Below are 13,069 nucleotides of genomic sequence, written 5' to 3'. Positions count from 1 at the left end.
CATTTTGTAATAGAAACTTGTAAAGGCACGTGCTATAATTTATAATGCTGTAAAATGCAAGTCCATGGCAGTCTATGTACGCTGTCCACTTCACACTCAGTGGTCCTTTTGCACTTTCGTTTCATCTTCCAGTGGTCAGCAAAACGTCACAACGGCATGAAAGAGGCTGGAAGCACTTTGAGTTTTTTTTTTTCACATATTCGCTTACAGTGAAAACAAACTTTGGTTTAACAGTAAAGCGACAAGTAATTGTGTTATAATAATACTTATAATAATATTTGTTCGCAGTGCAAAGTGCTCTTTTTAGAGATGCCACAGAAGAACGAGTTTTGGTTCCTTAAAAAACAAAAAACCTTTGAACCTGTTAAAGTCTGATGAACCTTTTCAAGAACCTCCACATAATGGAATGGTTCTAGATCAGTGACCTTGTTAGCATTCATTCTCAAAGAAAGTTGGACGTGGCCTCTGAAGACTGTGAGCTGGACCTGGTGGACCTTGACACAGAGCCTCTCTCCAGCATTCCACTTCTGTAGAGCATCTGCATGAACTTTTTCCTGAACTTCTCTCCCACGAAGGCGTACAGCACCGGGTTGACGCAGCAGTGCAGCAGGCCCAGGCTCTGTGTGGCGAACATGGCCACGTCCACGATGCCACGCTTAGTGCAGTTGTTCGCTATCAAGTTGGCCCTCATTAACGTGTCGACTATGGTGGCCATGTGGAACGGCGTCCAGCAGAGGAGGAAGGCCACAACCACCGCTACGATGACCCTCATGGCCTTCTGGCGCTGGAAGCCTCTGGTGCGCATCAGCCTGGCTATAGTAATGCTATAGCACGTTAGCATGACGGCTAGCGGCAGGAGGAAGCCTAGCAAGTGCCGCATGATGCGAGTGGCTAGCCGCCATTCGTCTGAGCTGTCCGTTTCGAAGCGTTCGGCGCAAAGCTGTGGCTCGGACGGTTTGAGAAAGAAAGCTTCGTTGTAGAGAGCAGGTAAGGATAGAAAGATACCCAAAAACCAAACTGCACCACATACGGCCCAACTGCACAGCCTCCTCCGGGCTTTCCGGGCCTCCATAGCCCAGACAATGACCATGTAGCGGTCCATGCTAATGCAGACCAGGAAGAGTATGCTACTGTAGAAGCTGGCCTCCTTCACCAAGCTGACTAGTTTGCACATGGTGTCTCCGAACAGCCATCCGTGCACCACAGAAGTAGCGTGAAAGGGCAGTATTAGCGCTAGCAACAAGTCGGCCACCATCAGGTGGAAAAGGTAGACCTCCGACGGAGAAAGGGATTGCCGGTTTGAGCCAATCACAAACCCCACAATCAGATTTCCAGGGATGGCCAGCAGGAAAACCACAGCGCAGAAAACACATACTGTAATGTTGATGATGTGCGATATGGAGATGGAATGGCACGGGATGGTTTTCTTGTCAACATGGAATTCAGTGTAGTTGAGGAAGTCTGTGTAGTTGAGATCGGCTTCATAGAAATCGTCAAAGTTCAGCATATGGTGGGAGGTGTTTGGATCTACAGTGAGAAAAAAAACAGATTAATAATCAGTACAACGTGGGCCGTACGTCCCACCACATACTTCACAACATGTTTATCCTTAAATCTGGTGTGAAATATATATTTTTTTTTTAATATGTACATCTGATTGGTAGATTTGCTTCCTTCACCAAGCCCTAAGGCTGGTTATCCAACATCAGCTCTATAAGATCAGCTTAGACCGATGATTACAAAACCTATGGAGTATTCGTGCAGGTCAAACCTGATGCAGCATGAACGCTGCACACTGTAATTTAGCCATAACTAACTTGGCTATTATTCTAATTGAGGCCGATAAAAAACAAACCCACTGAGAACAGAGATTTAACCACTTTCTGAAAACGGCACTCGCAACAACTTCGCTCACTTTCAGCAGAAATGTCAATGATATCATAATAAGAGTCCTTGCTAAATGTAAGTTTACTTGATTTATTTGTATACTTAAATATGTATTAAAACTACTGTCGTAGTCAAGGCCGTTAGAGCTGAGTCTGAGTCAAGACCAAGACCAGAGGCAGAGGCCAGATTAAGATTTTTTTCAGTATATAAAGTATTTTCAGTATATACAGTATTGCAGTATATACACATATAAGCAGTGGTAAGGTTGTTCATTCCAGTGATTCCAAATCACTACCTAAAGTCAGATTAATATAAACTAACATCCACATTTATTATTAAAAGAAATGAAAACATAATAATAATAACATTACCTTCTGTCCTCAAGGGATGTTTGAACTTTGGAATCAATAAATGTCAACAAATAAATAATACTCAGTTAAGCCATAATGGAAACAGTCAATTAGATCCTCAACCAGCAGATTTTATTTAAACATGAATGTGAATCTGTATCTAAACCTCAGAGTCAGAACTCTGTTTGCAGCTTTTCTCTCTTGACATTCAGCCTTTTCATTAGGAGAGTGAAAAAAATGTCAGCTAAATTCACGGAAGCTTTTGCGGTCAGTTGTGTTGCTGCGAGTTGCAAAAGTTTGAGAGAAAGGACTGTTTTATTCTTTTTATTCCGGTTTTGTTGATAATCAATAATAATTCAACTTCTTGTTACCTCAGACAGAGGCATTGCCCTCAGCTGGTCTCAACAACAGTTTCCATGTCCATCTTACCCCGAGACGGAGACAAGACTGAGCCAAATGAGGTCAAGAGGCCAAGATGAGACTGAGACCACTAGTTTATGGCCCCAAGCCTGAGACAAGACTTAAGTACTACAACACTAGTAATATCTCTCAGTATCATCTTTTTGTGGCCATGACATAAACTTTTTAACTACATCTTATGGACTTGTGTCAAATTTTGATTTGAGTCTGTAATATATTTCTGTATATTCTGTATGTCTTGTGTTATATATTCTATTTTACTTGAAAGATTTCTTATTTTTTGTGAGTTGTGTATATATGTATGTGTATATACACACACATACAAACATATTTAAATATATATATATATATATATATATATAGATATATATAGACACACACACATGTACATGTATATATTGCTGCTGTCATAACAAAACCTCATATCTCCATTTTTGTCCATTTTCTTTCAGTTGATGGCATAATTTGAAAATGCCTGTTGCCCTTTATATTGTCAATAAGTTTCTTGATGACTGGACTAAAAGAAACGGCCCAAAATGACTTGGAACCGTCTGGTTCCATTGACTTACATGGACAGTAAAGTGTGTTTTTTCCTTCTCCTATAAGTTACCATTTTGGAGGTTTTGTCCCAACTGCAGCAGTATATTTGTATATAGACTAATGTTCAAAAGTTTGGAATCACTGTTTTCAAGACAATAAAAACTTTTTATTCCACTCACATGTATAAAATGATTCTAATATGATGCTTTCAAATTTGTAGGAAGCTGTAAAAATGAAGAAATTAGTAGATGTAGATGATTCCATCACAACTGAGAAAGCTGAAAGAACATATAGTAAATTTAACATCCAGAATGCCTCACATTCAAAAAGTGAAGGCCAAATTAGCATCTTTCTAATTTTAAGATGTTACTGTAAGTAGGTAATTACAGTTATTTAAAATATATATATGTAATTTTTTTTCATCGTATTGTTCCCAAAATACTACAGTTTGAATAAACCATCAGTTTATGATTTGATGTCTCATTAAAAGTATTTCAATCTACACATTATAAGTTATTGATTACTATTTTTAATATTATAAGTGATTCCAAACTTTGGAACAGTATTACATTTTTAAATTGTGAATGTATACATTGTGTTTTAATGGATACCTATAAAAGCCTAAGATTCTTATGATTAAAGAGTTAATTAATCACCCTCTTACCGGTCATTGTGGCTTCTGCTTCAGGCGGTTCACACTGTGTAAATCTCAGCGAAGAGGAGCAGAAGCACTGAGGGTGCAGTGCATAAACACACAGCCATCAGCAGTGATGTTATATCCTGTTTACTCAATTCCAAATGCCTCAGCCAAAAAAGTACCAAACCATCTCACTGCCATAAAACCCTTCACTCAGATCATAAATCCCTAATCGGTGTTATATACAGGGTCAGACGATGACCGCTCCAGTTTATTCCTGAGGTGAAGCTCTATCCGAGAGGAGCGCTGAGTGTCCAGCAGGCTTGGTCTGTGCTGATGATCAATATGTAGTAGTCATCGATGGACGAGGATGTTGCATTTATGTAGCAACCAAAAGCAGAAGAGGGTAGTGGTGATGATGAGAGCTCACTGGGGAAGTTTTACACACTCATTTGGTCACAAGACTTAGACGGCCACTCGTGTCAAACTTGGGGTGCCAATATGACCATAACAACTATAACATTGAAAGTAAAACCAAGACTGTCATACGCTGGGCGTGTGATTAATAATACAAACTTAACTAGATGACAACACTATACTACATATACATACATACATGTACATATGTATATATATATATATATATATATATATATATATATATATATACACATATACATACAGTGGTGCTTGAAAGTTTGTGAACCCTTTTGAATTTTCTATATTTCTGCATAAATTGAACCTAAAATATAATCCGATTTTCACACACAGTCCTAAATGGCCTAAAGAGTACCAAATTAAACAAATGAGACAAAAATATTAAATCCAATATTTCATATATGTGAGTGGCAGAAGTATGTGAACCTTTAGGATTGGCAGATAATTTGGAGGTGAAATTAGAGTCAGGTGTTTTCAATTAGACCTATGTATCCTGGCTCCTGACCCAGAAGGATAAGCGATTTAGATGATGTGTGTGTGTTTGTGTGTGTGTGTGTGTATGTGTGTGTGTGTGTGTGTGTGTGTGTGTGTGTGTGTGCGTGTGTGTTTTCAATCAATGAAATGGCAATCAGGTGTGAGTGACCACCCTGTTTTATTTAACCTCTTATTGACCAGGGTATATTAATATTACAAATCGTAAGGCAAATTATTCAGTAACTGCATGAAATAAATGTAAATTTTTATTTTATTTATTTATTTATTTATTTGTTTTTTCAAAAGCTCCCGTCAAATTAACAGAAAATGTGTTTTATGAGTGTTTTATTTATACACATATTGCTATATGCTTACAATTTACTGCTGAATGCCAAAAATCTTAGACGCTCTTTGTATTATTTTATAAAAATATTTTTTACAGAGCAGATCACTGAAGTGACGCCATCTGTTTATAGTTTATAGCCCAGATTTGTGGAAAAATGGGTCGACTTTCAGTAGAACAAAAAAAATCGTGAGTTCAGCTTCTTTTAGTATAAGGGTTTAAAATTACATCACCCATCTATTAGACTGGAAAGAAGACAGTCACAGCTCTCATACGACCCCCACCTTCTGAATGTAGCTTATGAAAAGTTATGAAGAATATGACGAAGTGCGTTTTGGAAACACCGGTGGTCTCAAGGAGTTGAAAAGGTTAAAGAACAGGGATCTATCACAGAGCGCAATTACATGAACTTAATAATCTGATAACTGCAGAAAATCAGATTTTGTCAGTAATCCGATAAACACGTTTGCATGTACTTGAGTAATCAGATAATAGGGAGATAATCCGGGTCTATATGAGTCAGACAGTAATCTGATTTCTGCTCTGCAACCAGCCAATAAACTCACAGAAGAAGACGTGGCGTAAATGTAACTTCATGCCGCCGCTTTTTTTTAAACATTGCGCCACTTTAGCTAAAAATATGAACATACATCATCTAGAAGATGAAGAATATTTGAACCCTTCATTTCGTGTGTGGTTTCAGTGTCGCTCCAAAAGTGTTTTGCTGCGTCTCGTAGCAACGCTGCTCGCTTGTTTCCGGTACCACTGTCTGTTTTCGCACATGTGCAGACTGAGAAATCGGAAAGAAATGAGAGTAAGAGTTCACATGCACTGAGAAATCTGATTACTGAGCTAAAATCCAGCCTCTTTATCAGATTTCTTTTATCAGATTTCTAGATCAGAGTATGGTGTTTACATGACCACTTGAATAATCGGATAACTGCAGAAATCCAATTATGATTGGATTATTGAGTACATATAAATGCACTCACAGTCTGATCTTCGCAGCATGTTTGTGGAAGAGTATCAGGGCACGAACAAAGGTGATTCTGAGGACCTCAGAAGAAGAGCTGTTGATGCTCATCAGGCTGGACACGGTTACAAAACCATCTCTAACGAGTTTGGACTCCAATCACAGTCAGACAGATTGTGTACAAATGGAGGAAATTCAAGACCCTCGTTACGCTCCCCAGGAGTGGTCGACCAACAAAGATCACACCAAGAGCAACACACGTAATAGTCTGTTAGGTCTCAAAGGAACCCAGGGTAACTTCTAACCAACTGAAGGTCCGTCTCACAGGGGCTAATGTTAATGTTCATGAGTCCACCTTTAGGAGACCACTGAACAACAATGGTGTGAATGACAGGGCTGCAAGGAGAAAGACACCACATCTGCCCGTCTGCAGTTTGCTAAAATCACATGGACATGGACACACAAGTCGTTCTACCAAAGAATGGTTAAAGGAGAATAAAGTTAATGTTTGGAACAGCCAAGTCAAAGTCCTGACCTTAATCCTTAAATTATATATATATATATATATATATATATATATATATATATATACATATATATATATATAGATCAGGCATAACATTATGACCACCTCCTTGTTTCTACACTCATTGTCCATTTTATCAGCTCCACTTACTGTATAGGTGCACTTTGTAGTTCTACAGTTACAGACTGTAGTCCATCTGTTTCTCTGATACTTTGTTAGCCCCCTTTTACCCTGTTCTTCAGTGGTCAGGACCCCCATGGACCCTCACAGAGCAGGTACTATTTGGGTGGTGGATCATTCTCAGCACTGCAGTAACACTGACGTGGTGGTGGTGTGTTAGTGTGTGTTGTGCTGGTCTGAGTGGATCAGACACAGCAAAACCCACCAATTTGACGGAGTTGAAGCTGTTTTGTACACTTTATTAGAAACACCTCCTTGTATTTCAACTAACTGGCTGCTTTATTAGAAACACCCACCTTGTACTTCAGTTCAGCAGTTTATGGGGGAAACCCACCAACATGACAGAGTTGAAGCTGCTTTATACGGAGGAATGGGCTGAAATTCCACCCTGCCGATGTGCAAAACTAATCAACAGAAACACCTGTGGATGTTTTCAGATCTGAATCAGCTTGATTTTCTCCTCTCTCTCAGAGATGAAAGCTTTAAGTGCTGTTTATCTGATGGGGGCAGTTTTGGTGTTGACCAGGTCTTCCAGGTGGTTGTTAGGAGCCCCGATTTCTCTGTAGCTTTTAGTCAGTTTTTTGAACTTCAGTCTTGGAAACTCCTGTTTTTTCCTCTGACTTTCTGTTTCCTTATTCAAATGGATGATCTTACGTCTAATCTGCTCAGAAATATCACCTGAAACATGAATAACTTGTACTTAATGGCTGTTTTGGCCAGTAGAACTGGTAGATTTGGACAAACTGTATATATGGACACAACACACACCGTTACACGGGATGTATATTTATATAGGCTGTATTTACTTTACAGTTCAAATATAAACAGAACTAACAAAAACAATCGATCAATCGAAGACAATTGAGTAAAAAACAAGCAAAATATATGATGCTGTAAATGATGATATGATTGTAAGAATCTAGTCTAATATCAATAATCTATAATTATCAGATTTTTTTGTTCATCACGGAGAACAAAACATATTTTCCTCACTTTTTTGATATAGTAAGAAAATATTACTCAAGTTTCAAAACATACTGTTCATTCCTCAGTTCATATGGTCTGTAGACGCAAACTAAACTGCTAAAACTAAAATAAAATCCTGTATTGAATTCACTGTTTTTGTGATGTCACAAAAGCAATGCATTTACCTAAGTTGACCTATGCAGCTTACAGCATTTTCGCCCCGCACATTCATGCTGAGGTTATAAGAAAAGTTTCAGCCAGACTGCTTTCTAAATTAGGCAGAGTACAGGGCAGCCAATCAGAGCAGAGCTCATTTACATATGCACTCTTAAAGGCACAGGAACAAAAACAGCTCGTTTAATTGTAAGGGATAAAAAGAGGTCATGTTTTAGTACATAGATCCACATAAATGTTATGAGTGGACCTCAACGAGAAAAAAAAAGAATATATATATACATATATATATATATATATAAATCATTACTGTTCATGCATTTAATCAGGCTGGTATGTTTAGATCATCTTGGTAGTTAAAGCCTCATAGTTAAACAAGGTGGAAGTGATGTGTCACCATCAGCCGAGCGTTCACAGGGCCTTGGCACATGAGGAGAAGAACAGCAGAGAAACATCAGAGGCCCCGTGTTTGGAAAACACCACTTACCACAACATTTTGAGCAAACAGGGAAATTGAGCAACGCATCTCTTCTGATGCTTCCTAAATCTTGTGAGAGCTTCACTGCTTCAGATCATGTTCAGAGCAAATGAAAGCAGCGCTTCTACACCTTCATCACCTTCTCAGCTCATCATAGTTGGTTTTAAAAGATCTGATGGTGGATTACCTGCTGTCAGATAAACAAACTCGATATATAGCTGCAATATTTAACTGAACAGCAGGTGGCGTCAGCTGCGTGGTACTGATGCTTCTACATACATACATACTGTAAAATTCAGTTATTTCAGATCGCATCACAGAACAAATTGGGAAAATATAAAAACATCAAATCAAAGTCGGTGTTAAAGAAGTGAAAACTTCAGAAAGAGTCAGGTGATATGTAGGTTTTTAACACTGCTACAACAGTTACACTCAAACTTCCCCTAATCTGATCACAAATACGGGAACTGTTTAGGTAAACAGCGTGATGGGCTTAAAAACTGAAACAGAAAACTGTATACAAGCTTAATTAGAAACACTTACCTGACTGGCCATTTTAATAGAAACACCACCCTTGTTCTGCCACCCATTGGCCACTTTATTAGAAACATCTATCTTGTGCTTCCACTACCTGGCACCTTTATCAGAAACACCCACCTTGAACTTCCACTCACTGGCCACTTTATTAGAAACACCTACCTTGTGCTTCCACTACCTGGCCACTTTATTAGAAACACCTCCCATGTACTTCCACTCACTGGCCACTTTATTAGAAACACCCGCCCTGTACTTCTACTCACTGGCCACTTTATTGGAAACACGACTTTTGCTTCCACTCACTGGCCACTTTATTACTATCACCCACCTTGTGCTTCCACTAACTGGCCACTTTATTGGAAACACCTACCCTGTGCTTCCACTAACTGGCCACTTTATTGGAAACACCCACCTTGTGCTTCCACTCACTGGCCACTTTATTGGAAACACCACCTTGTGCTTCCACTTACTGGCCACTTTACTAGAAACACCTACTTTGTATTTCCACTCACTGGACACTTTATTAGAAGCACCTCGTACTTCCATTAACTGGCCACTTTATTAGAAACACCTGCCTTGTGCTTCCACTAACTGGCCACTTTATTAGAAACACCTACTTTTTTTTTACTCACTGGCCACTTTATTAGAAACACCTATTTTGTGCTTCCACTCGCTGGCCAGTTTAGGAGCTCTACCTTGTAGGTCCACTATGTAGGCGTACAGTCACAGACTGTACCCTAGCATCATTGGCCAGTTTCTGACCACAGAACTGCCATTGACCAGCTATTATTTAGGTGATGGGCAGCTCTCAGTTCTTTAATATTTCACAATGATTCAGTTTGATTAGAATAGTTTAGTATGATTTAGAATAATTTATCAAACACAAATATAACAATGCAACATTGATAATGATTATTATTAATGACTCAAACCCATTTTGGGTTGTGAGCGGTCCATCACCCAATAATGTCCAGCCAAGAGTGGCTCTGAGATCAGAAACTGACCTCTGCTGAAGAAGTAGGGCAGTGGTCACCAACCCACACATTATTTTTAACATTTCCAGCTTTATTTTTAAGATTTTTAACTGGAGCAAGTGTGGCAGGTTGTCACTGGAACTAGACTACGCAGGAGGGAAGATCTCCAGGACCAGGGTTGGTGACCACTACTCTAGAGGATGGCTAATACAAACTGTGCATTAAAGTGGCCAGTGCAGGTTAAGATATGAAAGGCAACAAATGACTGATCTAAGACTTGTTTATACAGAAGTTCATACAGAACTGGCTCTCATGATTGAACAGCATCATTCATCAGTATGTAAACTGTAAGCTCTTTTACTCTGACAGTTGGAAATAACCACGACCCCCTACTCCATCCAGACAGGTGGGAACGTGCCTGTTCTTCGAGAGAAAGAGAGAGAGGAATGTTGTTGTGATCACTAGCAGACAAAAGGCCACTGTGAAGTCACTGCATTACACAATAGCGCTGAAATGTACAATGACTTACACCAAGAACCTGCATTAACCCTTACAGTGTCAGCCACAAAGCGGAAGAGGATTCATCATCATTTACCGTTTACCTTCAGCGTCAGTGAACGTGACGTGAGTGTAGGTGCTGTTTCTTCACTGGTCACCGTTTTTCACAAGTTTCACAACTTCTGTTTGTTCTTGGATTAATTTCAAGTAAGTGACAAAGACTTTCGAATGTCTGAGGCATGGCCGTAACTCGCTATGAGGACACCGAGGTCTGGACGTCAGTAGTTTCAGAAGGGTTTTTTCCACTTTACTTCATTAATGAGATTTAACATAGAAACAGCGCCATTACGATCATACAGTCTACTCAGGGGTGCAGCCAGAGCATCACAGGCTTACCCAATCAAATGGGCACAGAATATTTATTAGGCTGAATTTCTGGGATGATGAAATCTGTTTTCTGTGAGCGCTGTGACTGTATTACGGCCAATCAAAATCTGCCAAGCTCCGTGCTATTTTCTAAACCCTCTCCCTGCTCTTGCTTCAGTACGTTAGCAGCGCCTGTGATGTTTGTGACTCCGAGGTCCTCAGAGGGTTCTGAAGGGTTTTATGAGATTCAATGTGGAAAATAAAATAAAACTACCCAGTGAGCAGCGAGACCTCAGCTGACCTCAGAGCAGCTGTGGTTCGGCCCTAGACTTAAAGAGTAACTACACCCCCTACTTTCAGCTGACTCTGCTCCTAGCTCATCTCTGAAGAATGCTCAAAAACTGGGGCTGGGATTTATCTCCCCCTAATTTTACTTATACATTTGTACATATTGCAGATTATTATTTACATTTATTATTATTTATATATTGATTTAGACCACTCTTGTTCTGGTAGATATTCTGTTTATCTCTGTCAGATCCCCAGGAGCAGCTTTAGTGGAAAGTATGGGTTCTAAGGGGGTGGGTGGGTTAAGGTCGAAGGGTAAGGGGTTGATGCAGAAGCACACCTTTTGTTGTCTCACTTGAACAATGTAATATGTTTGTGATTTTGTTTGTGCTACGAAATGCAACGAAAAGATTCAGATGTAAACTTCATTGTTCATTTTTTTTTATTTGGAGCACTCACAACATTGCTAGCTAAACCAGCATGCTTTAATTTAGTTCCATAGTAGGCTAGATTAGTGATACCATGAGAAATTAAAGCTGTGCTTTGTTACTTACACATAAAATTCTACAGCCAGCATGAGAAAGTTCACTGTTAACTAGTATATTGATGGTATAAGCTGTGTGCCAATTCATGGGCTGCATCCTTCGAAGGACATGGTCTACGAAGGCCTGTCAAGTTCTTTTAAAGTTCTTTAAAGGTGGAGCCAGAAAATTTGATTTTAGTTTTTTATTTTTCCATTTATTAGAGTTAAAGATGCTTCTCTCAGTCTTCTCCCCAAAACCAAACGAGTGTTAGCGTAAGTTGCGTAAACGTTGCTTTTTTAACATTTGTATCTTTAGCTATTCAACACAGTTTAAACTCAGTACTTACATTTAAAGTGTCTCCTCAGCCGCTGTTCACTCCTCTGCTGATGCCACCATGTTCTCGAAAACTTGTCGGCACGCAGTGAACATCGGGATGTGTTGGCTGGCGAAGGATCCACCTGTTGGAGTCTTCGTTGCCATGGAAAAGAAGGACACATTTCATGGACGCATATGAAAGAGCATTGGAAATGTGATTCTACGAAATGCAACAAAAAGATTCAGGAAAAAAAATTGGGACTGGGAGGAAACCGGGCGGGCTGGGCTGCTGTGTTTTTAGAGCTAGCTAATGAAAATACAGAGAGAGACAGAATCAAACAGCACTTCTGTGACTAAGAGGTTTTATGAGGTTGAGGATTTTTCAATGGGGGAAGGTGTTTCTGATCAGGCAGTGTGCCTTGAGCCTGAACAGTCTGAGCTGCTGACTCAAGCCGATATGATTCACTGAACAACTGCAGTATAAATGTTTAAAAAATGTCACTTGAACGTGTTGTTTATTTAGTGGCGATGGTTGTTTATTTAGTGGCGATGGAGATGTTGTGAAGAAAAACTCCGCCGATACTGAGTTGCCAGTAAAAAGGTTTATTACATAGTAAAACTGTATCATATCAAGCACTATAGAGTACCTGAGAGAGGATCTGTGCCAATTCTAAATGTCCTCCCCCGAACAGACTGACCAACAGCATATATATATGGTTCTTGTTGTTGAAACAGGAGACAGAGCATATGGTTCTTTTTAAAATGATCTCATCTATTTGGACCTAAGAGAAGAAGGGAGAAAGTGAGAGGCCCTCTCCCAATGGGAGCAAAGGGGCCCCCCAATTCACATTTCTAGCCCCTGCACAAACAGAGCACATAGGGCACTCCTAGATACTACCACCTCAACTTATTGAAAGAGTGTTTTTACCTTCTTCTATCAAAGGTTTCTTTTTAAAATATACTTCAAACGTCTAACACGCTTCAAATCGCTGTGTTTCAGTCAGAAACAGCATTAAACCCAGGTGGAATCTCAAACTGCTCCATACTCCCTAAATAGTGTTCTAGCTGTGGACGTTTAGAAATTCTAGCTATGCGCTATCTGTGGAGTATGGGTGTGGCTGAATCCCAAATAACTATTTGTTATATTATTGTGGAGAAGGGGGCGTGACCAAGCATCGAAT

At 39.6% G+C, this 13,069-nt stretch overlaps 1 protein-coding gene across 1 annotated transcript; it reads right to left on the bottom strand.

Moving 5' to 3' along the window:
• Positions 1-4,174, bottom strand: LOC118809700 (C-X-C chemokine receptor type 2). The gene is made up of 2 exons (XM_036573230.1): positions 3,862-4,174; positions 1-1,527 (listed from the first exon to the last, which is right to left on the bottom strand). The coding sequence occupies exons 1-2, from the start codon at positions 3,866-3,868 to the stop codon at positions 443-445; spliced, it is 1,092 nt and encodes a 363-aa protein (XP_036429123.1). The 5' UTR covers positions 3,869-4,174; the 3' UTR covers positions 1-442.
• Positions 4,175-13,069: the final 8,895 nt, after the last annotated feature.

The sequence above is a fragment of the Colossoma macropomum genome, unplaced genomic scaffold (genome assembly GCF_904425465.1).
Source record: "Colossoma macropomum unplaced genomic scaffold, Colossoma_macropomum, whole genome shotgun sequence".
Taxonomy (NCBI): domain Eukaryota; kingdom Metazoa; phylum Chordata; class Actinopteri; order Characiformes; family Serrasalmidae; genus Colossoma; species Colossoma macropomum.
The sequence above is the reverse complement of the archived record's forward strand: the minus strand, read 5'-3'. Positions and strand labels throughout refer to the sequence as shown.